Below are 27,777 nucleotides of genomic sequence, written 5' to 3'. Positions count from 1 at the left end.
CAAGATATAAGATCTAAGAGGGCGATTTCTTAGGTGTGAATTTCGCCCTAATAAGAAAAGAGGGCGATTTTAGTATCGCCCCCAAGTTGCCCTATTACCTTCAAAGGGCAACTACAATCTTTCGTCCTCTTAATTTGTTAAAGATCAAAGAAGGCAATAAATTTCGCCCTCTTTGATTAGAACCACATAAGACAATTAATATAGCCCTCTTTGATCAGAATCAAAGAGGGCAAAATACATTTCATCCTCTTTGATCAAAGTCAAAGAAGGCAATAAATTTCGCCTTCTTTGATCAGAGTCAAAGAGGGCAAATACATTTCATCGCCCTATAAGATACAACTTAAATAAACATATTCGCCCTTCTTGTTCAAATTTCGCCCTCTTTGTTCAAAATTTAAAAGGGCAACATTTAAACTCGCCCTCTTTGTTTTTTATTTTGTTTAATTTAAAAAGAAGGAATTTAATATAATATCTAATTGTCATTAATCATAATTTTGAATAGTTAATATGCTACATATAATATACTAAGCCAATAACAATAAAATTGTATGCACAAGCTTCATGGCTACAAAATCAATTAATTGCTTAAAAGTCCTAGTGCTCTACAATGTTAAACAACTCATGTCCCACAAAGCTTAATTGATGAAGTAGTACTTCCTAAAAGCATCCCTCAAAGCTTGAGCCCCCCACAATCTGGAAAACACAACCATAACAAACATCATATCAAAGCTCAGACCTTAGCAAATGCAGAAAATGAATAAAATGAACAAGATGAAAAAAAGCCAGTAAAGAACAAGGTTTTTTTTTTTACACTACTTCTTGGGTTTTGACGCAATCTCAATACTAGATTTTACTGTTGGAAATATTTTTATCTGATACTAATGACATAGTAGTATCACAAATATTCCGATACTAATAGATATTTTACTATCGAAATTAACTTTGTTACAAATAGACACCCTTTTTTTTAGAACATTACAAACAGACACCTATATTAACAAATTATTCCGATACTAAGGTCCTGTTCACTCCACCTTAAAAAAATAATATTAAGTAAAAATAAAATCAATTTAGTAAATAATAATTTCATTTCAATAAAAATAAATTTAGTTCAATAAAAATAATTTCAATTTAGTAAAATTTAGTAACTATAAAGAAGAAATATAATTGAAAATCAGTAAAAATAATTTAAGTTCATTTTCCTTTGAATTTTCACCAAATCCATCACTTTCTCCATCCATTATTTCCTCAAAATTCATACTTTCTCTCTCCTAAAACCCCAAAATCCACCATTTTTGCAATCTTGAAGCTTAGTTGAAAGAGGTGTTCTTGGGCCAATTTGGAGTGATTGAGCACCATTTTTGTGGTATGTGTAACTCTTTACTTCGCTACTTTATTACTCTATTTCATACTTTTATGCAAAGTATTTGGATTATTGAGCATGTTTGGATTATAGTACGACTTTTGTGTGAATTTGGACTAAAAAGTCGTTAGAAATCAATGAGCCTCAACCTCAACCCCAAACACAAACACCCACACTTCCCATACATAGTAGTGTCTTGTAGGCTGAAATGTGCGTTTCTTGAGGTCATTGTATACAGGAGTATGACTTTTGTTGTTGAATTTCAATTCGGTAAAAATAATTTATGTTCAACAAAAATAATTTTAGTTTAGTTAAAATAATTTTAATTGAGCAAAAATAAGGTGAAGTGAACCGGTTCTAAAACCCATTAATACATCTAATGAAAAATTTACAAATTTGGCGCGGGCTGTACATTAAAATTTTCGGGAAATTAAAATTTGAAATACTACCTCATTTCTAAAATTTCACCTTGGTAGTATGAGCAGTTGAGCACTATTATCTCTCCTCCCTCCATTTCACGAAGCTAGGGTTTACAACAAAACCCAATTTGCTCAAATTCACGAATTACTCATTACGCTCGAAGTTTAATTATTTCTCATTTTCTGAAAAAATAGCAATTGCAGCTCATTATTACTCAATTTCTACGCATCGAATGGGGTTTGCTATTCAGTTTCTACCAAAATCTAAACTAATATTCACCGGTGGAATTTGGTAAGTTTAACTCACTAATCTACTTAGAATTCTCTTTACTTTTAACCTATTTGGTCTGAAATGGTTAACTTATATAAATATATGAAGAGATTCGTAAATTAGGCATTTAGAGTTTCTTGATTAATTCCATCGTTAAGGGAAACAAAACTCTGTTGAAAATTTCGATTTATCATAGCTTAACATTGAAAAAATTGAACAATTTTATGGGTTTTGGTTATTGTTAGAGCTGTGAAATAAGGATTCAATGAAGAATTTTTAATCTATTTGAGTTTAGATTTAGATTTGAATTTGGATTTTGGAAACGATAAAATTGAGTAAATTAATTAATTATTATTGCTAGAAATGTGAAAACACTTCTTTGTTTTTGCTGTTTTAAGCTTCAATTTTGCCGCAGGTTGGATGAATCTTAATGAAAAATACGTTGTATTATCAGAGATGCGTATTTTTTGCTTAATATAGTTTGGGGCCATTGCAAGTCTAATAATATGTTCATTCTAAAAAGTTTGAGGTGTGTTAAACTTAATTAATCATTTCTATTATCTATTGGTTTGCCTCAAACTTCAATGTCCCATGAAATAGATAATTTCTTTAAATTTTGGTACTTAGTTATCTACCTGTTTCCTATATATGTTTTGGATGTTTAATATTTTTTTTATAAAATTTTGGTGCAGATGTTTGATTATTATTGAAAAAAATAGGGGAGGGGATCAAATGGATTTACTTTAAGGAGATAGAGTAGGAGGAACGAGCAAAATGAAGGAGAGAAATTAAAGAACGAACAACCTTATATTTGAAGGTATATGATTTGACCTGCTAATGACTTTATATTGGTTAAGCCTTGGTATTGAGGTATACAATATTACTTATTCATCTTATTTAATGGCAATTTGTTTGATATAATATAAAGCATTCATGTAATTGTGTATTTTTTTATTTTATTTTTTTTGAAAAAATAATTGGGTACTTGGTTAAAGTTACTGGTTTAGAGACTTTGGACTGCTTATTTTTGTTGTGCCTTTGAATTTATTTCTTGTTATGTACTTAGGTAACATATCTGAGTTTTTAAATGGTAAACGATGGTTTGAAATTTGCACGTTTGTCATTGTTTGACCTCTTTGTGAAGTGTAATCATACTCACAGTCTAAATCACTTTTAAAAGGATACAAGATAACTTAATTGTATAATCCTTGTAATCATGTATTATTCACTCATCATTTGTTAGATATCATAAGGAATTTAATCATTTATCATTACATTTTGGCTTTGATTTAGGCAAGTCAAGTTGACCCTGAGATGTATAAAGTTGTCTAGAAAAGCCATCAAAGCGTCTTGTGCATCTATTTGTTTGATAACCTGCCAATCTTGAAGCTTATGCTCTGTTTATCTGATAACATGTCAATGTTGGAGATAATTTGGTTTCAGTATTTGTGAGTCCTTATTTACTTAATAAAATGCTTTAAAGAAGGCATGTTGGCTGGGTTGTGCACAACTTTTTGTTCTGTAACTCACTAGTACATTAGTTGTATAGCTTTGTAGATGATTGGATTTGTTCATTTAGATATCTTTAGATTAGGTTTGTGCTTACTCTTAGTGAAGTTGTGGAGGGATTTTTAGTAACCTTGACAATTCACTAATCATATCTTGACTGAGAAATGGGTTGTGTAGATATGAAAGGTATGGGTTTCAATTGGTATTAACTTTGCAACTTATAAATTATAAAATAAAGAAACGGTCTGAACAATTGAGTTAAAGTAGTAGATTCATTTTGTTCACCTTTGGACCTTGATTAAAAAATCTTGACTTTTGTACTATTAACTACATTATGAGACAGTATAGATATTTTATAGATATAAAATAAAATTCTTTTTGTATAAGTATTTTAATTATGTATTTAATTTTGAATCATATATAAATTAGTTGCACAGGGTTCTTTGGTTAATAACAATATTAGAGACATTGATACTAAAGACTCTCTAGTATTTGAACGTTCCAATACTAGAGTAGTTTTGTTGTTTTGAAGTCTATCTTTAGTATCGGAAATTTCCAATATTAAAGGGACTTCTTGAAGCTAGGAAAAACTATTGTAACAGTAATTACAGACACTGTAGTGATTGTTTAATATCAGAATCCAATCTGATACTAAAGATCTAACTCACCCTTTAGTATCAATTATTTCCGACACCATATACATATATAGTTACAGAAGATTTTTGATACCACATGATATGATATTTGGATAAAAAATTTTGTTACTAATTATCCGATACTAGTAATATTTCTGATACTAAAAGTACCCCATTTAATATCGTTTTGAAGAACCGATACCAATACATCAGCCACAGAGGTACTAGTATCGGTTTAGTGTCGGTAATTATTTCTGATACTAAAGGTACCCCATTTAATATCGTTTTGAAGAACCGATACCAATACATTAGCCATAAAGGTACTAGTATTGGTTTAGTGTCGGTAATTATTTCTGATACTAATGACCTTTGGTATTGGAAAACAACCTTTTAGTATCGATTAATTTCTGATACTAAAGACTGATTTTCTAGTAGTGCAGCGGCGACGCGCGGAGGGCGTGGGAGATTTTAAGATAGCATTCTTGTTGCTTGCCTTTACTGACATACTATGTCCTACGACATGTCATAGGTTGTGCTCAACTTATTACCGGCGGCAATTGCAGCTGATGATGCGGTGAACTATGACTGGTGTACGCTATACCCTTGTGATTGAGCAACTTATGCAGACTATAGCAAGTTTTGCTTGGAGGTTTTACCCTTGTGGTTTTGCCAAAGGTTGTGGAGGTTGCACTATATTTCTTTGTGTAAGTATAGATTGTTCACATATTGTTGTTTTTATTATCTGTTTAATTCATTGGTGTGGAGTATTAATTTTGAGAATGAGTATGGCAGATCATGTATCTGATTGTTTGAGAAGAACCCCTGTGAAATGGGGTGTGTTTTTACAAAATAAAAGTATGGACCGACAAGGAGTTGAACATGGCGAAGAAGGAAGATCGTTATAAAAAAAAAGGGGATTTTGGCAAATTGGGAGTGAGTGTTCTGGCAGGAATATTTCAGTGAATAAATATAGGTTGTTAGATCTTTTACTGACATGTTTTACCTGTTGTTTTTAGACTGTGAAAGTTGCATATGGCTGTCCCCATGAAATGAATGTACCAAATGTTATGCTAGTGAAGAGATCAGCACGTATTGTTCATGAGGTGTGTGATTTGGGTTATAGTACGTATTTCAAATATTTTTATTTTCTCCCTGAATGATTTGTAATGGGCTCCCTTGTGAATGTGTACAGACTATGCAAGCATTTATGACAGCTGTAAATGCTAATGTGCAAGAAGATGTTGAGAATGAAGTTGCAGCAACGAAGGGGGAAAACGTTTCAGGCGTCAAGATTATGGTTACTCTAGGAAAAAGGCAGCAGGTAAAATAGTTGAAATTCTGGGATGTGTAATGTAATTCTTCTTGATATTATTGTGACCTTGATAATATTGTTACTGACTATGAATTTAATTTTGTGTATTTTTGTTGCTTGTTCATGACATTTATAAGTGAGAGGGTTGATGTATTTTTGATGTATGATGTAGGTGAAGGTCCTTCTGGTAATTTGTTGGATGTTATTATTTTCAGAATGTTTCAGTTGGGACTCCTATCATGATTGATGAACATGATGTGAGAGAAAGAGTAAGGCTTGAGCAGGAGCAAAGAGAGAGAGAAAGCTTGAGCAGGTGCAAAGAGAAAGAGAAAGGGTTAAGGAGCAAAGAGAGAGAGAAAGGGTTGAGGAGCAAAGAAAGAGAGACATATTTGAGGAGCAGCAAAGACAAAGAAAGATAGAAAGGCTTGATGAGGAGCAAAGACAAAGAGAGATAGAGAGGCAAAAGGAGGAGAAAAGAGAGATAGAGACGCAAAAGGTGGAGAGTGAAAGGGTTGAGAGAGAGAGAGGGGCTACAAATTGAGGAGAGTGAGAGGGTAGGGAGAGAGGTTGCAAAAGGAGGAGAGTAAGAGGGTTGAGATAGAGAAGTTGCAAAATGAGGAGATCGAGTAAGAGGGTTGATAGAGAGAGGTGCAAAAGGAGGGGAGTGAGAGGGTTGAGAGAGAGAGAGAGAGGATGCAGAAGGAAGAGAGAGAGAGAGGGTTGAGAGGGAGAGGATGCAGAAGGAGGAGAAAGAGAGGGTTGAGAGAGAGAAGATGCAAAAGGAAGACAGTGAGAGGGTTGAGAAAGAGAGAGAGGCTGGAAAGCGAGAATAATGCGAATTTGAACACTGAAAGCAGAAATCCAAGGACTCCACGTAGTCCGGAAGTATCTGATGATGAAAATCATGGTCTCTTTTGTCTATAGTACTCTCGTGTCGCTGGAAAAATGTACGAGTAAGTGTGGAGTTCACAGTTTGAAGGTCGGAGCAAGCGTTATATGATGGATCCGGCTTTTGCGGTATGATTTGAATGTAGTGGTGTAGTTTTGTATACGGTTAATGTGCAGTGTTATCTGATTTGATTGAACATTTGAAAATGGCTTGACAGATTCGTGTATTGCAAAGAAAATCTAGCTCTGACTTGGAAAAGGCGACATGCACTTATACGCAGCAAATGGTTGGCACTTCACCAAATAGGATTAATGTTGTAAGCAGACATCTAATCCATTTCAATCTTACATTCCTAAATATGAGAACATGTCCATTTTGCTACAAGTATTATTCTTTTTTTCCCCCTCACACCCATGTGATAGCATAACCCATGTAACCCATTTTACATAATTTCACAGGTCTTTTTTTGGAGTAATAACATAACAAACAGAAAAATGAACAAATTATTCAAAACACCCATAACAAAATATGGAAAAACTAACATAGGTTGTTATTAATCTTCTTGAAAATCTTCCAGACTTTTTGATTCATGATCCATTTAGCGATGATTAGCTACTAAGAGTAGAATTTGAATGATCTGAACAAGAGTGAATTGAGAAGCATTTCGCAGTAATCTAGATTTGTGCTATTTGATGATGGGTATTGGGTGACCAGGTGACAGATCACATATCAACTCAGAGTCTAATGTGTATTTAGCTGATAGCCTTATGGTCAGTTAAATCTTCTAATTTCTTTCACTTTTTGTTAATTCCTCTAGCTTTATTACCAGCAAAATTAACAAAAATCGATTTTATTTATTTTCTTTTTTGTTTCACAACTTGTTAACCTATGTGAGGTCTGACATTGAATTTTTATATAGCTTTTCATTAATTTGTCTTTGTTTATCTTACATATCTTTCCTTGTAGGTGTTTGCTCCTGTTCTTAAGGATCATCATTGGTGGTGTATAGCATTTTCTTTAAATCGGGGAGAAATTTTAGTGATAGACTCTATTTCAACGTCGGATGTGGCTGGTGTACATTCAGTTGATGTGACTATCATGGAATTAATACATTGGCTGTTTATACTTTAACAGAATCTTCATTTCAATTACATAACATAAGTTGACTTTTGCAGGCTTCTGCAATAGATGAAGTATTTACGTTGTTGGATCATAAATGGGAAACAGGTACCATAAATGGGTGTGTGAGAACTTCTTTGAGTATGGATCACCAGGGTGAGGTGTCAGTGCATGAATTTCCGAGTCAATATTACTTTAGTACTTCATATCCATTTGATTTTTTCCGCTTTGACTTCGTATCCATTTGATCAATACTGTAAATCTGGTACATTTTCAGATTCAGTTGTGAAATCCATATGTTAGCTGCGATAAAGAGAAATTCGGAGAGGTTTTTAACTTAAGCTGGTAAGTTAAAGGTTGCTTGAAAATATATTTGCGGTTCTTACGGATTCATTGTTACTGATGTGTGTTTGTGGTGTGCACAACATGAAGATATCAACTTTGAGCGGTCGTGGCTGTTATGTGAAGACTTGCTCTTTGATTTCAACGAAGCACGATCTCATGTACTGGAACTAATCGCTCCAGTGTAGTCTGATAACAACTGGTCTGTTAATCTATTCTTTTTGGGATGTGAATTGATGCGCATATAATTGCTGTTAATATTTTAATTACTATGGCAATAGGCATGTAAATGGTTGCGACAGGTTAGATTATGGGCCTGCAATTATCCGGTCGCATGTAAAACATTCGATCGCAAAACCTTATTTCAATTGAGAAATAATTTTTATACATTGGAGCAAATCGGAGTCTTGGATTTGTATTTCAGCATTGATATAGGGGATTGACTCCAGCAACAAACCACCCAATTCAGATCCACATAACTGTGTAGAACTTACCAAATAGGCAGCAACTAATGTAAGCTTTGAGCGTATCACTTTTTATCTCATTAACCCCTTCCTAATTTTTTTTATTAGTGACTTCAATTAACATGAAACAAATTATATATAAAAATTATTAAAATTAACAAATTACGTAAAACTACGAATATATTATACTAGATAAAAGCCCTTGCGATACACGATTTTTCTTACATAAATATGAACAAAAGTATTTTCTTATAGACTTTAAGTTAAAATGTTATTGGCTATTACAAAAGTATAATTTTTTAAAATGTAATTTATAATGCGACTTTATTTATTATTGTTTTATATTTTATTTGTTATTGTTAGTAACTAGATTAGACTCGTGCGTTGCACGATTTAAATCGTTTTATTATTATGCATAAAAAAATAGTTTTTTTTTTCATTTATGTAATAAAAAAGAGTGGCAATAAATTTTTGTTTGAAAAATAAACATTGTAGATTTAAAAAAAATTGTTTAATGACATCATACATAAAGATGACACGTAGGATACTTTAAAAGTTGATAATGTCAGCAATGTTTTGTTTTAGTAATAGTTAATAGATATGACAATAATATGATATCTTTCAAAATAAAAAAAAATTGTAAATATATTTCAGATCATTATATGTTGTTTTTTGCACTTGAAATTAAGCTCTCAAATCTATATATCATTTTGTATATTTCTTGTGATCTCTTGATCACTAACAAATTATTTGTCTATTCAAATTTTTTGACATAAATTTCACATAAATGTTTCTAGAAGGTAAAGTTTTTTGTTGATTTAATTTATTTTTATGAAAAAAACATCTTATAAATCGGATATTAGATAAAACCATTAATTTTACAAGATAATTTTTATTTTTTTAATAATTTAAATCCTAATTTTCCACGGTTTTTTATACATAAAGTCACACAAAACATATCTTTTATAATTAGTCATACTCATAATATTTTTGATTAATTTGCTATTGTTTGTTAAGGATAATTTTTTATCCCTTAATAAATATCTTGATAAGAAAATTAAAAAATATATATACATAAACGTATGCAACAAAACATGTATACTATTTATCTTCTATTTCGATAGAATCACAAACTTTGTTCACACCCATATCTCTTCCCTCTAATAAAAGTGAATGATCTAAAAATTGTAATTGTATAAAATCAAATCTATGCATTGAAATTTTTTCATCGTCTCCAATCGCACGAACAATAGTATTTTGGAAAATTGAATCATTATTTTGTTGTCACTAACAACGCGTGCGATATTGCTTCATATTCATAACAACTGAAAAGTATCTAATGGAGGAAAATTTTCCTTCAATCAATTTTGAACGAAATTGTTAAACAAAGTTGGCTTTAATTGAGGCATGAATGTAATCACCGTAATTAAAAATAAAAATCAAGTTAATTTATTGACTTGATTAAGCTACCTAAATCACATGAACTAAAAAGGTTTATTAAAAAATTTAATAAATTAAACGATTTATAAAAATATAATACCTCCTCATCCAATAATACCATCAGCGACGAGTAGCTGAAAATAATTGGGTAAATAACCCTCTTCGTCTCTTTAATTCAATGGTAAATATCCTTGCATTTAAGTGGGTCTTGATGACAATGATGAATAAGATTTAGAGGGATGATGGGTTTGATTTAGTTTCCGCTGAAAATTTAGGGGTTTGGATTAGACATTATGCTCGTTAGGTAACATATAAAATGCTATTCATTTGAGTTTGCTTTTTTGTTTTTTATTACTTTGGAAATTGATGTGTTTGAATTGTTGTTAAATGCTTTGTGTAGACATGGGCATGTTAGGGCAGCTTCCGATCACATATAAAATGCTATTCATTATTTTATTGTCGCTGACAACGCGTGCGATATTGCTTCATATTCATAACAACTGAAAAGTATCTAATGGAGTAAAATTTCCCTTCAATCAATTTTGAACGAAATTGTTGAACAAAGTTGGCTTTAATTGAGGCATGAATGTGATCACCCTAATTAAAAATAAAAAATCAAGTTAATTTAATGACTTGATTAAGCTACCTAAATCACATGAACTAAAAAGATTTATTAAAAAATTTAATAAATGTAAATGATTTATAAAGATATAATACCTCATCATCCAATATGACCATCAGGCGAGAAACTCGTATTTTGATTTTTTAATCATTTTCGCTTGACTTTAAATCCTCTGATTAGATCTGCATGTAAAAACAAAGGATACTATAATAGACAATTTGAGGTTTAATTTTTTTGTGGTGTCCAATGTTTCATAATGATGTTATATAAATGCTCCTTAAAATCCTTTCGAAATGGTCTGGATTATTTTTTTGATAATTACAAAGTATTTTGATGGTGCCAATATTTATTAATGGTGTTGCTTGTATAAATGCTCTTAAAATCCATTCAAAGTTGTGGTAGTCCATCATATATCAGTGGTATCTGCCGTATGCCTTAAATTCCTACCTTATAAAAAGTTTTAAAAAATTTTTTGGACATTAATTTATATCCCTAAAAAATGTTCCTTTACATATTTGCTCTCATTTGATTTTCAAAGTTTAAAATTGTCTCTTAATTCCCTAAATTGTTTAATTACTTCTAAATAAAAAGTTTTGTTTATTCAATATTTAAAGCCAACTTTTACTTTTTTTCTATTCCCTTTTGTTTTTCCTATTTGGAATTTAAACAATATTTAATCTATTACTCTATACTAGAGCAAAATCTTTTTTGGAGGGAATTTTCTCTCCTAAACTTGCTTTATTCTTTTTATTTATATAGATTTTTACATGATGAATAATTTTCCTAGGAGCAATTTTATCTAATTATTTATTGTTATGCACATCATACAACTGTTCAAACATTGTAAAGCTACGCAACTCCCAACACATTTATCACCTATATGTAAATAGTTAAAAATCCTTAACCTATACTCTCTCCGTGTTTTAATAAGTGTTACAGTATGACCAAACACGCATGTCAAGACACGACTTTGACCATTGATTTATCTAATTATATATTAGTAAAATTATAGAAAAATTGATATTATGAAAGTATACATTATAATGAATCCAACAATGTATCATACAATAACATTTACTTTTTATATTTTAGTAAATTAATCAAGTCAAAACCACTACGTGAATAGTGACAAAGTCAAACTGTAACATTTATTAAAACGGTTAACCCTTAGCGCGTAACTGCTATTTGTTAGCAAACGTATAAGATGAAAAAATGTACCACTACATGCATAATAGGTGACAGGTGTTAAGAGCACTCCAGCAGTGAGGAGAAAAGCCCTCACGAGTAAAAATAAGGGTGTAAAAAAAAAATCCGAACACTACATCAGTGAGTGAAAAAAACACTCACCGATGAGTGAAAATAAAAACCCTCAAGAGTTTAGGGCTTTTGGTGATGAACAGTAACATGTGGCCCCCACTGCTTTTGTTGTTTTTGAAGATGAATAGTGGGAGGAGGAGGGCCCACTACTGTACGCATGTCCTGATTAAGCTCAGCCAAAATGCATGCAGCTTCCTCCATTCGATGACACGCGTCCCATGCATTGGTTGAGGGCCCACTACCATGCATTGGTTGGGTGGTTTCTTTTAAGCATTTCATTGAATCAGAAAAAAAAAAAAAAAAAAAAAAAAAGTGATGAGAGGTTTTTTTTCTCCTCATTGCTGTGGTGAAAAAAACATTTAATGAGAGAAATTGTATGGGAAGAGTGAGAAAGTGGGTAGAGAGAGATTGAGAGGGTTTTTTTCTCCTCACTGCTGAGAATGGTCTAAGTATTTTAAGGGAAAATATTCAACCTATAAGATGGCAAAAAATACAACTACATGCATAATAGTACACAAAAAGTACTATTAAGACAAATTATACTTTAATGGTACATTATACATATATAATTGTACATTATAATGTAGCACTGCAGAGTTAACTATGCGCAGAGATGCACTCTATTAAAACACGGATGGAGTATTTATGCTTATTTTAGAGCGCTCAACCACTAAACTACAATCTAGAATGCTAACTTTACACACAAAAATAAAACTTACAAGGGGCCAGCCTTCAATCATAGTATCATCTAATTCTCTCTTCTCCATTTTCTTCCTTGCTCATGTTGTCGTCAACTAATTGTTTCTTCTCCTGCAATATTAAGTCCATTAATAATCTGTAAGTGGGCACTTGAGCTAAAGGGGGTGCTTGTGGTGGTGTAGGGGTGGTGAATTCGCTAGGCTAGCTTGCTGCAGTAGTTTTGATCATCGGCGACGAGTAGCTGAAAATAATTGGGTAAATAACCCTCTTCGTCTCTTTAATTCAATGGTAAATATCCTTGCATTTAAGTGGGTCTTGATGACAATGATGAATAAGATTTAGAGGGATGATGGGTCTGATTTAGTTTCCGCTGAAAATTTAGGGGTTTGGATTAGAGATTATGCTCGTTAGGTAACATATAAAATGCTATTCATTTGAATGCTTTTTTGTTTTTTATTACTTTGGAAATTGATGTGTTTGAATTGTTGTTAAATGCTTTGTGTAGACATGGGCATGTTAGGGTAGCTTCCGATCACATATATTGTTAGATGTAATGTGAGAAATTTGTATATTTAAATGCTTTAGTACAGTTTCTTGAGTTGCTCTCACAATAGTTAAGTACTATTGAAAATTTAAACCACTAGTTTGAAGTAAAACTAAGTGGAAAAAATAAAATAAGGCAGAAGAATTGAAGAAAGCCCATAAATATTGCTGGCAAAACTGAAGTTTAATACACATCAGTAGTAGGTGGCCAGAAAGCACCAAAGTTTAGGCTAATTCTAACTTATGTTAGTCTTATTCAAAGCCTTTTTTTTTATTGAGGTTGCTTTTTCCTTTTGGATTCGTTTTATTAATATCAGGAGCTCCAGCTGCTAGCCTGCTACAGTTGGGCAACCTCTACCCTCTAAGCTTTTACAATGCCTGACCCACAATATTGTTCCAAGTGCAATGCTAAGAAATTTGCTTATGAGTCTTTGCATTTTTGTTGTGGAAATGGTGATGTTCGAATTGCAGCAAATGAATACCTTTTGAACTTATAAGGCATTTACCTTCGCAAGAAGAAATTGCTATGCATTTTAGAAAGTATGCAAGGTTATATAATAACCTATTTGCCTTCAGCACTATAGGAGGGAATTTTGATGCTGATACATATAAGGGCATTTATGTGTTTAAATTGCATGGACAACTATATCATTTTGTCCCTGATCTTTTGCCCGCTGATAGTAACCCTAAGTATCTACAACTTTATTTTTATGATGGCCAGAATGAGACTGAGAATCGTTTAGGATGTTTTCCTGAATTGACAAGAAGTCACAGACATTTTAATGAACGTCTAAAGATAATTCTTATGCTAGATTTTTTCGATCTTAGAAATAAGTAGAAGTAAATGAAGATACTAAGATTGTCATAAATCAAAATACCGTGCTTGATCAACAAGTATATAATGCCCCAGCTTGTGATGAAGTTGCTGTGATTTGGCCTAATAAAACTTCTTCAAGTGAAAGTTTAGGCCCACATATTCTTGTATCAGGTAAATCAGCTGACTCTCATAGAATTCAGCATTATTACGGTTGTTATTATCCACTACAATATCCTTTGCTTTTTCCACGGGGAGAATGGAATCAAGGGCTGAAGAAAATGTCTCACGGTGGACATAGGCAAGCTGATACCGAGGTTGACCCTGTTCAGTCTTGTGCTGTGCACAATGTAGAAGATTTGCTTGCTCAAGAAGCTACACGTAAGCCCTTTTTTAATTTTTTTTAAAGTGAATTAAAGATGAAAGGGTTTAGATAATCATACTTTGCTCCATGTTACTGCTGTCTAAGGATTTCATATCTTACCATTACCATGCTTATATTTATTATATAGATGCATCTGGTAGACATACAAAGGCTTATAAATTTGTTTCGCCAAGAGAATATTATGCATATAAGTTGCAGATCAAACCGAACTACATGCTTTTAAGGGCAGGAACAGCATTTCTCCAGTACATTGTAGACATGTATGTGAAGATTGAAAATACGAGGCTTGATTTTTTCCTTCGACATCAAGATAGTATTAGAGCTAATCTATATCAAGGCATACTAGATACAGTTGAAGCTGGAGAGATTAATCCAGCAAATGTTGGCCATAGATTTGTTTTACCGCCTACATTCCTTGGTGGTCCAAGGGATTTGAAAAGGCGTTACTACAATGCCATGGCTCTGGTTCACAGATTTGGGAAGCCGGATTATTTAGCACAATGACGTGTAATGCAAGTTGGCCAGAGATTAAAGCAGAGCTTACCCTTGGGGAAATCGCACATGAGAGACCAGATTTAGTAGCTCGGGTATTCAGAGCAAAATTATTAGCTCTGAAGAAGTAGATTATGGAGATTAAGGTATTTGGTGAGGTAGGTATTTGGAATTCCAGAAAAGGGGGCTACCTCATGCTCATATTTTATTGATTCTGAAGCCGGAGTTCAAATTGAAAAGTCCAGCTGATTATGACAAGTATGTTTCTGCAGAAATTCCTCCATTAAGTAATCCTACATTGCGTAGGATTGTATTAAAGCACATGATGCATGGGCCTTGTGGTCGAATGAATCCACAATGTTCTTGTATGCAGAAGAAAGGAGGTGAATTGGTATGCAAAAGTAGCTATCCAAAGCCATTTGTTGATCAAACCACTACCAACGAAGACGGTTATCCTTGCTATCGTAGAACAGATACGGGAGAAAAAGTAAAGATCAGAAATGCTGAGCTGAATAATCAATGGGTAGTCCCATACAACCCATATCTTTCGACACTTTTTGACTGTCATCTTAATGTAGAGGTTTACTCCACCATAAAAGCAGTAAAGTATCTATATAAGTATGTATACAAGGGCCATGATAAAGTGTCCTTTACTATAAAACCAGATGGCAGATAAGCAACTGATGAAATTACACAGTACCAGTTAGGCAGGTGGGTATCTTCGTGTGAGGCAGCATGGAGAATTTTTTGTTTTGATTTATATGAAATGCACCCTCATGTACTACTTCTCCCAGTGCATCTGCCTAATAGGCAAATGGTATGTGTGCACCCATACGAGCCTTTAGATATGGTTGTGGCAATGGGATACCGAGCTCGGACTCCATTGAATGAGTTTTTTTTTACCATGAATGCTGCTACTGAGAATGGCATGGGTTATTTATATGTAGAATTTTGTGAGCATTACAGGTGGGATACCTCTACCAAAGCATGGTTCAAGAGAAAGAAGACTAAAAAAATTGTGATAGGCCGTATGGCATTTGTATCTCCAGTGGAAGATGAATGCTTCTTCTTAAGACTGCAATTGTTGAATGTAAGAAGTCCCTGGTCTTTCGATGATCTTCGTACAGTTGGGGGCCATGTTTGTGCAAGTTTCCAGGAAGCCGCCTACAAACTAGGCCTTTTAGAAGAAGAAGATGCAGCAAATGTGTGTTTGTCTGAACCATGTGAAGTGCAGCTACTCATGGCCTTACGCCGTCTTTTTGCAACAATTCTTATCTTTTGTCATCCAAGCAATCCTTCTGCTCTATGGCAAAAATATTACCTTCTTTATCAGAAGATTTTGTTCGGCAATATCCTTGTTCGGAAAGTAAAATTAAGCAGCTCACTATCAGATCAATTGAGCAGCATCTAGAAGCCATGGGGAAATCGCTTGAAGGATGTGGCCTGGAGAACTAAACAAAATGAATGATAATGAGATTCGTATAACCAAGGACATCTTAGATGCGTTAGAAGCACCTATTCTCCAAGAGTGTATTGACACTCGTAGTTGTTTAAATACAACTCAAAAAGAAGCTTTTCAGTGTATTATGCAACATGTTATTGAAGAAAAACCTGGTGCTTTTTTCATAGATGGTCCTTGTGGAACCGGAAAGACATTTTTATACAATGCTCTTTACGCTGAAATTCGTCTTATGAATAAGATTGTTTTACCAACAGCTACATCAGGTATCGCTGCAGCAAACATTCCGTCAGGTCGAACAGCTCATTCAAGATTCAAGATTCCTATTGATAATGAATCCATGTTGACATGTAGTGTATCAAAGCAGAGTAGCCTAGCAGCGTTAATTAAAGAAACAACAATGATCATATGGGATGAGACATCAATGACTGTCAAATCTAATCTGTAATATTTAGATTTATTGCTTCGGAATATATGTGGTGACAACACTCTATTTGGAGGGAAGGTGATTGTTTTTAGATTTTCGGCAAGTGTTGCCTGTGGTCCCAAAAAAATCACAGAAAGAGGCTGTTGAAGCAAGCATTGTTAGTTCATATCTATGGCCTAAGCTGATCAGATTTAAGCTAACCGAAAGTCTAAGAGCTAGAGAAGATCCTGCCTTTTCAGCTTTCTTACTTGCTTTGGGTAATGGTCAGCTGCAATCCACAGACAGTGAATTTATAAATTTGCCAGAACAAATAGCAAGGCCTTTTGCTGTTGATGAAAATCCAATCATTGAATTAATAGAATCATCTTTTCCAGAGTCACACACAAATGAGCTAGATCCCGCGATCTCTACAAAAAAGGCAGTGTTACACCAGTAAATGATGATGTTGATACAATTAATTCATTTGTCATAGAAAAATTTCCAGGACAACCAGTTGTGTACAAGAGTTATGATGTACTTCTTGATGACTATTGCAATGTTTATCCAATGGAATTCATAAACACATTATGTCCAGCAGGTATGAGCCCTCATGAACTTGTACTTAAACAAGATTGTCCGGTAATATTGTTACGGAACCTACTTCCTTCTTCTGGTCTATGCAATGGCACGCGACTTATATGTAAAAGATTTTACCCAAATCTGATAGAATGTGAAATTGCAATTGGACCACTATCAAGGAGAACGTGTCTTTATCCCTCGGATCAAGTTTCAGCCTTCACCGTCTATGAAATATCCTTTCAAATTTCAGAGGAATCAGTTTCCATTAAAGTTCAGTTTTGCTATGACAATAAACAAGGCACAAGGGCAAACACTAGATCAAGTATCAATTTATCTTCCGCGCCCTTGTTTTTCACATGGACAGTTATATGTGGCACTTTCTTGTGCACGAACATCTGCAAAGGTCACTGTTATTTCTACAATGCCACCATCCCAGTATTCAGAGACCGCAGTTAAGAATTTAGTGTCCTATGCAGTTCTTAAATTAGCAGGCATAACTTAAAATTCTTCTACTTGAACTAGGTAATCATATATATTCTGCTTAATATACAGGTTAGATGGTAAAAAAGTAGTTTCTGACATTTCTCGTGATTGATTGGTGCAGGACATTGGCAAATAGCAAGTTGCAATCGTCAGCCTATCAAATTTTACATATATGATTTAGTTGACTGAATTGATGTGTAAGTTTTCTTTTTTTTTTCCTCCCCTGGTAAGGATTAGTTTGCAGGTTGATGATATTAGAATTTATCAGTTTTTATCGTAAGGATGCTAAAATTATAACGATCTGTATTCTAACCTCTTTAGCATATATGCAAAGAAATTATTTTGTCAGCATATCTTGATACATATATTATTTTGAGAGAAGTAAGTGAACGAGAAAGCTGATTTGTTAATGTTGTTTTTTTTATTAATTTAATAAGCTGGGTTTTATCAGATAGGAACCGTAATTTAGTACTAATGCATCATTTGACGGAATTTATCTTATTTGATATTTCTTTGATATGGATTATAAAATTAAGGAGTCAGTATAACCGAAAATGATTGATATTGTACCAAATTTAATGAATGATAGAGTGTTTAAACAATGTTGTGTTACTATGTTATTCCCTCCGTTTCGCATTAGTTGCAACACTTTTCATTTTCAACCGTTTCATATTAGTTGCAACACTTTTCATTTTCGACCGTTTCATATCAGTTGCAACACTATTAAATTTGTAAAGGACCCACCATTTTTTTTATAATTTATCTCTCCCACTGACCCATTTCCACAAATATTTTATTATTTCTCTTTCCTACTAACCCTACCCACACTACTTTTTTTTTATAATTTCTATCTCTTACTAACAATACTTTATATTATAAGACTACAAGCCTAGTCTATAATTTTCTTAAACTATGAGCCAAGCTTACTGTTGCAACTAATGTGAAACGGAGGGAGTAGTATAGTGGGATTAAAGAAAGATAATTAAGAATATACAAAGCTTAAATCTTGCAAAACCCGCAACTGATTCAAGTGTGGTACTATGCATGATCAACTCATACTGGTGCAAAGTATGATAGCCAGACGTACAAACCTATCTATCTGTTTTGCTCTGTTATGATTGACGACTGTGTCGATCTACAAGGTTAATCTAATTTGCAATTTGGTTGTTTCCTTGAACTAAAAATGTTATAAGTGATTTTTAGGTGGTTGTGTTACTTCTCCTCCATACATTATTGGAAGCAATTAGAATAAACCTAAACAATATCAAGGGTGCGATATTTATGGAAGTAACCCCTGAATAGCCTTTGGTGCCATATAGTTTTTTAGAAAAAAGGGGAGGATCTCTACCTTCTTTGCTCGGTAATTGTAGGTGAAGTCCAGTAAGATTAGCTATTTGGTGCTTTACAAAAAAAAGCTATTTGGTTATGTTATCTTGCTGAAACACTGCTATTTCATTCTTATCCCTGTTCTCAAACCATGCTAAATCTTTACTACTACTTTCCCCCCCTTTTCTGGGAGAAGTTATATCTTTACCTGTGTAAGGAGATTGGATCAATATGTTTGATTGAATCTTATGTGAAGGCTCAACGCACTAACAATCACGTAAAATAACTCTTGAATTAGTGGGCAGAAGGTGTATGTGGCTTTGTAAACTTTTTGCAAATTATATGGGCTGATGTAGAAACTATATATAAATATCATAAACCATAAAAGTAAATAAAAATACTATTCCATGATGTGATGGAATAAATAATTTGGTAGCTTAATTTTCATACTATATTGCCTATATATAAGTGGAAACGCCAATACAACCTTGTATGTTCGGTAAACTCTTTTCTAAATTACTGAATTAAGAGAAAGAGAGAATGGAAGGAGAAGAGAAGAGTACTAGGCAAACATCAACAGCAAGAACAAAACCATATACCCCAATTTTTCAAGGTTTGTCATCAATCATAAGCAAGTGGAATTAGCTGTCTGTAATTACCCTTTCGTGGAGAGGTAAGGAAGACACAGGATGCCTTCAAGTCATCTAACAGGCCAAAGGGGTTAGTTCAAATTACCAAGAGGATGCAGTATTAAGACACAATTTGGTACTCTGAGAAAATCGAAGAAGGGAATATCTTTGAGGTAAGAGTTGAGGACTATGGAGCCTTTCTCAATCTGCGCTTCCCTGATGGTATATATATGCTTGAGCCTTTTGTTACTGTGATTGTTTTTTTACCGTATTTTTTGGCATCTGGATGTATACAACTTATATTATGCAGGAAAATATCATTTTACTGGCTTAATACAAGTTTCGGAAGTTTTATGGGATTATGTTCAAGATGTCACTATGTCAGGGATGTATTAAGAGTGGATGATGTTGTAAGAGTTAAAATTGTTATCATTGACTGGTAAAAAATTAATAATGCACTCCCTACTGCTAATAATCTAATGAAAAGGGGAATTAATGCTTATAATGTATGCAGGTTATGTCACTTTGAAGATGAATCGCGGGAGCATATTTTTAGAGATTGCGAAATCTCTAGAAGAGTATGGAAATGCAGCACAATGGCATAGAGCTCAAAATCAGGGTTTGGATTCAGAACTTCATCTCTTCTTTTCTCTGGACAGCAACAAAGAAGATAGTGTTATGGACTTTGTGAGTGTTCTCTGAAGCATTTGGCTCACAAGAAATAAAGCTACCTTCAACAACAAACAGTGTAATCCACTCAACATAATCTACACTGCCCAACATTGGAAGAACATATGGATCAATGGCAATCTCCTAACAGCAAGATTGACACCAATAACTGCAGATTCTACAGATGGTGAAAGCAATGAGCATAGTACAGATGGTGACAACTCAAGTGGAACAAGTCAGGATCATATCACTGTGATTATTGATGGTGCCCGGAAGAGGAACGATCTACCTTCGATGAATACTTGGAAAGCTGTTGTAGGATGGATTAGTAAAGAAAAAGGTGTAGTGATTGACAGAGGGAAAGCCCCTGTGTTCGCCTCTACCCCGCTCCAAACTGAAGCCATGGCTGCTCTTATGGCAATAAAAAATTCAAACCTTACAGGGAGGAAAGTCACTATGCTCACAGACTCAAGCGATTTGGTGAAGGTTTTTACTGACAACAGCAAAGCAAAGAGGGAGATAAAGCAGTTAAGCTTTATATTAAACAGGCTGTCAAAAATTTTGATAATTTTGTAATTGTAAAAGTCAGTAGACTCAAAGTAAAAGAGGCCCATGAACTAGCTATAGCAGCTAGGAAGGGTGTAGTCTGTTTTGTTTTCTTGATTGTCAAAAAAAGGAAAAAAAAAGGATAAAAAAAAAAAAGAGACAGGTAAAAATTACTATAAGTATATCACAATGTGCTAATAGTGTCACTTAGGAGGCTTGGATAGTGGCTTGCTAGAATTTGATAATCTTGGTAGTAAAGATATTTGGCATCTCCATGTTTTGTGGCTGTTTATCTAATTATTCAACTTCTTTACTGGTTGAATATCTGGAGGTGAAGATGCTCGACATTGGTTAGGTTGCTTTGACAAAACTTGTCTGTGAACCTCATTTCCATTTTATTTTTCCTTACGTACCATATTTTATAAAAGCGTAAAAAAAATCACTTGAGAAACAACACCGATAACAAATTCAGTCAAAATAATACATTGATAACTTGGGGAACCACAAATCTTGATGGATGATAAAACGTCAAAAAATCACTAGAGAAACAACACCGATAACAGAATCAGTCGAGAATATACATTGATAACTTGAGGAACCGCGTGCATCGCGCGCGGGTCCACAACTAGTGTACGCAAAAATGCATAGGATATAAAGGTCACCAATAATAATTTTTCTCAAAGGGTTGGCCATAATGTGCACATTGAAATCCCTAGTAAATTGAAATATATAAATTTTAGGGAGTCTTAAGTTATCTGAGCTGTTTGATTGAATTTATTTTGAGTAGCACTACATAGGAATTTTCATTATTTATAATATGTAGGAATTTATGTACCTAATCTTTGCCAAAATAGAAATTAATGTAGAGAGTTACTCTCCCTATTGCTAATCAAATAGGTTTAGGAAATTCCTATGAATTTGATTATACAAAATTTAATTTTCATAAAATTGAATTTTATGAGAATTTTTCCTTCATATGTTAATCAAACGACCACTTAAAGTGTGTTTTACAACTTAATATTAACGAGAGACTAAGCAAAAAGAGTGAAAATGTATAATAAACTCATATTTATCATTTTTGTTAAATGAGTGATTAAAATATTCCTTACCAAAAGCACCCTAATTAGGAACTTTTGAAAGTATAAAAAAAAATTCATGGATGGTTTTCAGTCGGTAATTTTAACTATATTATGTTAATCATCATCTGTTACCATGTACCTCTGAAGATATGAGAATCAATGTTTTGGTAGCAAAATTTGATGTCGATTTTTGTGTGGATATGTGAATCTCACTCTAAAAAAATAGAAAATTTACCAATCCAACTTGACAATACTGCTTGAACGAGAAGAGAGAAAGGTATCTAAAAATGAGAGAAAAAGTACAATTCCAATATGGAAGGGAAGCATGGTGAAGGTAGATAGAGCCTAGAGATCAAGAAATAAACTTAATAAACTCAAAGACGAAAGAGTGAAGTAAGGTGAAAAGAGATTAAGTAAAGCAAAGAAAGGTAAACTGAGAAGATTGTACGTTATCCAAAAATCGAAAGGAGACCAAAAGGGGATAAATAAATGTAAATAGTGAAGCAAACTATAGACATCTACTTTTAGTCCCCTGTCCCGACCGGAAGTGCTATGACGATAAATAAAACCATCTTTGAGTTGGATCAACGTGAAGGATACTTATGGACTGCTGATTAAGACTTAAACACATAAAACAGCTACCTTGACCCAATACAAAATGAACCAAAGCTAACTAAAACTAAGCCTGATAAGTAATTAGGCCTAAACCCGAGATTAAACCTAATTTTGTCGGATTTAGAGGCGCCCAGGTTAAAATCCGAGGTTACCGCAAGAAAATACGCGCGCAACTCAAGGAGTCGCGCTCGCTTGGCGCGCGCAACCCGCAAGGTTGCGCGTGACAACAGCGTAACCTCCAGGGTGCGCTTGCGAAAGATCCAGAATTTTATGAAAATACTAAATCGAATCTTACCATAAAGCCACGCGCAAGACAATAAGTTACGCTGCCTTCAGCAACGCAACCTAATCACTTGTGCGCAGTAGCCGCGCGCGAGCTTCTGAGATGCGCGCGCCACCTGCTGCGGCAGAATGTTCAAAACCCTAAACTCACCCATTCCTTATAAATAGAGGTGATATTAACCCTAAAGTCAGCAGAAACTTTGTGAACTTATGTTCTAATCATCCCTCTTGTCCTAAACACTCACCCTTTTTATTATTTGTTCTTACGGTGGAGGTTCCCGAACAAGAAGGAGTCCATAAGTGTTCTAAGCGAAGATCTAGCAAGGAAAAGTGGTAAATTCCCGAGCACTTAGATAAATCACCTTTTCTTTTCTTGTTTAAACAACTTTTAATTGACTAATTAGTGTTGTTTGATCACTTTAAAATAACTTTTAATTAATTAATTAGATCACATAGTATTCCTGCGTCAATTAAAGACTAGAATTGAATAATTAATTGATTGTTTTATCACCTAAGACAAGGCGAATCTTGTTTATTTTGTTCTTTCATGAATTTGAATAAATAAGAATAACGATATTTTCAATGTAATTCCTATGTGATTAATGCGTGTAAGTAAAATCAACTAACTTAGTTTTAGGTATCACGTTGCATATATTGTTTAGTAATGAAATTGTGGAAATGGAAAAGCTAGTAAAGGCCGCACTTGGGATAGAATGGCGATTCCTCCCTAAAAGGAACGTTATTTTAGTGCCCTCGCTCCCGAACTCATTTTTGGTACAAGTAGACCAATTTGGGCATGGGTAAACTTATGATTCATGCTAAATATCTCTTGAACTCTACTTCGGAGAAAGGCATGAACGAAGTTTATGATTTTTCATAAAACTTATTGGCGACTCCTTATTAGTTTCTTACAAAAAAGCGTAATGATAGAATCAACTATAATTCAAGGTCCCCCAAATAGTCAGAAATTCAAATCCTAACACACCCTAAAAAGTGTAAAGTCCTAGGCTTTTAAAGGGCCATGGGCATAGAGGAGAAGGATCCCCTACGATGGGCACACCCTCCTCACACAAACAAAAAGGAACGGAGAGAGTAACATATGACAAAGTTGAAAACTCTATAAGACAAAGTTGTTCATGCTTTGTTTAGTCTGCATATAAGTATATTACAGGTTTGTATCTTTGAAGTTCAACAAATAATTTCCTCAATAAATTACTACCATTAAACAAGAACTAATAACCCTTACCTATCACCATCTGAACCAATGCTTGTTGCTGTAAGAATCTCCAAATCATAAAACAATATACTGGGATTAGGCCTGTGTTATAGTTTCAAAGTCAATCCGTGACGAATCTTCCCAAAACTCCACTATATGAACAAGAATTCCCGTAAAAAGCGATTTCAATTACTCGGCTGAAGATTATTCAGCAGAATGCGTAGTATACAAGAGAGCACAATATCTTCATTCTTAACATCAGGAAGATGGGATCCGGATGTCTCCAACAATGAACAGACCAATTCAGATCCACATAACTGTGTAGAACTTACCAAATAGGCAGCAACTAATGTGTTATGGACTAGCAGTTGTAATAGTTAATGCAAAGAGAACTATGAACTAATTAAGAGGAAAGCTTGAGTATTTCATTGATTAATGGAAGTAGGATAGCAATGGCTTGAGGTCATTAATCTCACAATGTAACTTGAGGCTACAACTCTCAATTACAATACACTCAATTTCTGGATAATCCTATTTGCTAAACTTACTAACTTACTTATACTCAAGACTTCTAAGACTAAGGATAGATTCATGTGACTAATCAGCTAAAATGGAAAACCCATACTTAGACATTGTGAAAGCTTGTTGCTTGCTTTCCTCAAGTCCTTCTTAATGAGTTTTGTCATCTTGCCCTTTGTTGTTGTTGACTCAAACTTCCTCCTTTCTTGCTACCGTTGTTCTTTGTGCTTCAATTGCGCATCTTGACCATAGCATAACTCAATGACTTGGAGATTGTTAACCTTGATTTGTGGATTGCCAACCTTGGGCCTTCGGGTGTAAACTTGTATGGGGTGAGGTATAGTATGGGCTAGGCCGTATGATTCATCAAATTACTCGCCGACTCAAGATTCATCTTGTCCTCAAGGTGGAAGGACGGAAAACGCTCAATGATGGTGGAAATGCCGGAAGGTTTTTCCACTTGATGAGAACCTCGACGCTGACCTTGGCACCTTTGGACTGGAAGCACACCTCTAACACTTCCTCCGACCGAACTACTAACTCCATGTCTTACTGTCAGGTTAGTCAAAGCGGACTCAATCGCTTCCCTGAGCTGGGAATATGGAATACTGGGTGAATTTTTCACCCCAGCAGCAGATCCAATTTGTAAGCCACCACCCCCACCTTCCGCACTATCGCAAACGACCCATAAAACCTGGCAGCTAGTTTCTCATTCGGCCGCCTGGCTAGGGAGCGCTGCCGATATGGTTGAAGCTTGAGATAAACCCTCTACCCAACTTCGAATGTACTGTCACGCCGTTCCTGGCCGCTAGTTTCTCATTCGGCCGCATGGCTAGGGAGCGCTGCCGATATGGTTGAAGCTTGAGATAAATCCTCTACCCAACTTCGAATGTATTGTCACGCCGTTCTTTATCGGTGTTTTCCTTCATGACCTTCTGAGCTTTTAACAAAGTGAGCCGCATCTCATCTGGAACCAAATCCCTCTCCTCCAATGTCACTTCGAGTGTGTCAACCAATGTTTGATTGTTGTCAACTTAGTGGTCGTATGAGGAGCCGTATTATTGGAGTATTCTGCCCACGAAAGCTATTGTGCTCAACTTTTTGGCCGATCGGCCACAAAACATCGAAGGTAAGTCTCCAAGACCTTGTTAACGATCTCGGTCGTCTGACCATCGGTTTGCGGATGGTAGGCCATACTTCGGAGCAACTGTGCAGCTTGTAGGCAAAACAATTCCTTCGAGAACACACTCATAAACACCAGGTCTCGATCCGAAACTATCAAGGATGGGAACCCGTGCAGTCGGACTACCTCCTTGACGAAGTGGTCGGCCACGTTTAATGCGTTGAATGGGTGTATGAGGCTGATAAAGTGGTTGTATTTAGAGAATCGATCCACAACTACCAATACACTGTCCACCCCCTTAGAATTTGGAAACCCCTCGTAAAATCCATTGACACATCCTCCCACACCGCCGTGGGCACCGGCAGTGGCTGGAGTAGCCCTAAGGGGTGTTGTTGCACAACCTTACTCCGTTGGCGTACCTCACACCTACGAACGAATTCTCCAACCATCTTACGTATTCTGGGCTAGAACCAGTCCATTGCCAACCTAAGGTAGGTTTTGACTTCCCCACCGTGGCTGGCAGTCGGCGTGTTATGATACTCATGAAAGAGTATTGGAATAAATTGAGATGATTTAGGGAGTACAACCCTTCCTTATACAGCACACTTCTTCCTTCTAATGTAAACCCACTAGGCCCTTCTTTATTGGACTTAAGGCCCAATTTGATTTCCTTTAACCATGTATCTGCTTGGAATTCTTCCTCAAGTTCAGCCCAATCAACGAGTGGAGTGTGTGATAGGGCCGCGAGCTGGGCCTCAGGTTGACACATTCTTGACAGTGCATCGTCTACTCAGTTTGAGGCCCCGGGCTTGTATTGCACTTCAAAGTCAAAGCCACCAATTACCTCATCCACTTTTGATATTCACCCCCGACCTCTTGTTGTTGCTTGATACATCGTAGGCTTTGTTGATCACTCCTCACGATGAAATGTCTACCCATTAAGTAATGCTTCCACTTCTCAATAGCCATACATACGACCATCAACTCTTTCTCGTAGATCGATTTGCCTTGCCCTCGCACTCCAAGTAGCTTACTAAAATAAGCTATGGGTCGGTCTTCTTGCATAAGAACGACCCCTAATCTGAACCCGGAGGCATTGGTTTCTAGAACAAAAGGTTTCTCAAAATTCGGCATCGCCAATACCGGTGTCGTAGTCATGACGACCTTCAACCGTTGAAAAGCCTTGCTAGCCTCTTCATTCCACCCTAAAGGGTCTTTCTTCAATTGAGAAGTCAATGGGCTAACAATGTCTGCATATTAGGCCACAAACTTTTTATAATACCCAGTCAGCCCAAGAAAGCTCCTTAACTCCTTCAAGTTCTTTGGGCTGGCACATTCAGGAATAGCCTTGACTTTGTCTTCATCCTGTCACCCCTTGTTTGGATATTACATGGCCCAAGTAATCCACTCTTTCTTTGCCACATTTTTTTTAAAGTTGGCGTTCAAGGAATGTTCGGCCAACTTGGTCAACACTTTACTCAAGTGATTCTTGTTGTTCCTCTTCGTTGCTAATATACACAAGGATGTCATCAAAGAACTCTAACACAAACCGCATTAGGAAAGATCGTAAAATGTCGTTCATGAGGGACTGGAAAGTCGCTGGGGCATCCGTCAAACCGAAGGGCATCACCAAGAATTCATAATGCCCATTGTGAGTGCGGAAAGCCGTCTGGTGAGTGTCTTCGTGTTTGTCCCGAATTTGATGGTAGCCAAATTTTAAGTTTAACTTAGAGAACATGGAAGCTTCGTGAAATTTATCAGTAGCTCGTCGATAAACGGTATTGGATACTTATCAGGCACGGTCTCCTTGTTGAGGGCCCTATAGTCAACACAAAAACGCCAACTCCCATCCTTCTTCTTTACAAGTAAAATCGGGCTTGCAAAAGGGCTCGTCGAAGGCTTGATAATTCCGGCCTCAAACATCTCCCAGATTAGCCTTTCAATCTCATCTTTTTGCACATGAGCGTATTGGTAGGGCCTTACACTTACAAGGTTTCTCCTGTCCCTCAACTTGCGTATTCTCCAATGACGACGGGTGCCCGGTGAGGACCACTGGTACGCCGGCCACCTGGAACCTCATTTCATGAGTCTTCTAGTTGGTGGTGACCATCCCAAGTTTCTTAAGCCACTGATGCCGAGAATTACATTCGCATTCCCCAAATTAAGTGGTAAAAAATCTTCTACCACCGTCAACCCGCCGGTTAGCTTGAC

At 35.2% G+C, this 27,777-nt stretch overlaps 1 protein-coding gene and 1 long non-coding RNA gene across 12 annotated transcripts; both read left to right on the top strand.

The window, feature by feature from the left end:
- The first annotated feature begins 1,131 nt into the window (after positions 1-1,131).
- Positions 1,132-8,246, top strand: LOC110706058. Of its 7 annotated transcripts, none has more exons than XR_002508225.1 (11): positions 1,132-2,074; positions 2,746-2,870; positions 4,727-4,901; positions 4,990-5,130; positions 5,214-5,300; positions 5,390-5,518; positions 5,682-6,526; positions 6,616-6,714; positions 7,365-7,673; positions 7,795-7,862; positions 7,950-8,246. XR_002508225.1 is itself a non-coding variant. In XM_021883965.1 (7 exons), the coding sequence occupies exons 3-6, from the start codon at positions 4,779-4,781 to the stop codon at positions 5,926-5,928; spliced, it is 543 nt and encodes a 180-aa protein (XP_021739657.1). In that variant the 5' UTR covers positions 1,132-2,074; positions 2,746-2,870; positions 4,727-4,778; the 3' UTR covers positions 5,929-6,526; positions 6,616-7,784. The 7 variants fall into 7 exon arrangements, 1 of the variants encoding a protein (XP_021739657.1); XR_002508229.1 differs by having other exon boundaries at positions 6,616-7,487; positions 7,574-7,625; XR_002508226.1 differs by having other exon boundaries at positions 6,616-7,487; positions 7,574-7,673.
- A 3,976-nt stretch (positions 8,247-12,222) lies between these two features.
- On the top strand, positions 12,223-21,054 carry LOC110706057. Of its 5 annotated transcripts, none has more exons than XR_002508223.1 (3): positions 12,254-17,601; positions 17,684-19,690; positions 19,828-21,054. It is a non-coding gene; the product is annotated as an uncharacterized LOC110706057 (long non-coding RNA). The 5 variants fall into 5 exon arrangements; XR_002508222.1 differs by having other exon boundaries at positions 12,255-17,601; positions 17,684-19,956; positions 20,032-21,054; XR_002508221.1 differs by having other exon boundaries at positions 12,261-12,656; positions 13,933-17,601; positions 17,684-21,054.
- The last annotated feature ends 6,723 nt before the right edge of the window (positions 21,055-27,777 follow it).

Source organism: Chenopodium quinoa, unplaced genomic scaffold, assembly GCF_001683475.1.
Source record: "Chenopodium quinoa cultivar QQ74 unplaced genomic scaffold, ASM168347v1, whole genome shotgun sequence".
NCBI lineage: Eukaryota > Viridiplantae > Streptophyta > Magnoliopsida > Caryophyllales > Amaranthaceae > Chenopodium > Chenopodium quinoa.
The sequence above is the reverse complement of the archived record's forward strand: the minus strand, read 5'-3'. Positions and strand labels throughout refer to the sequence as shown.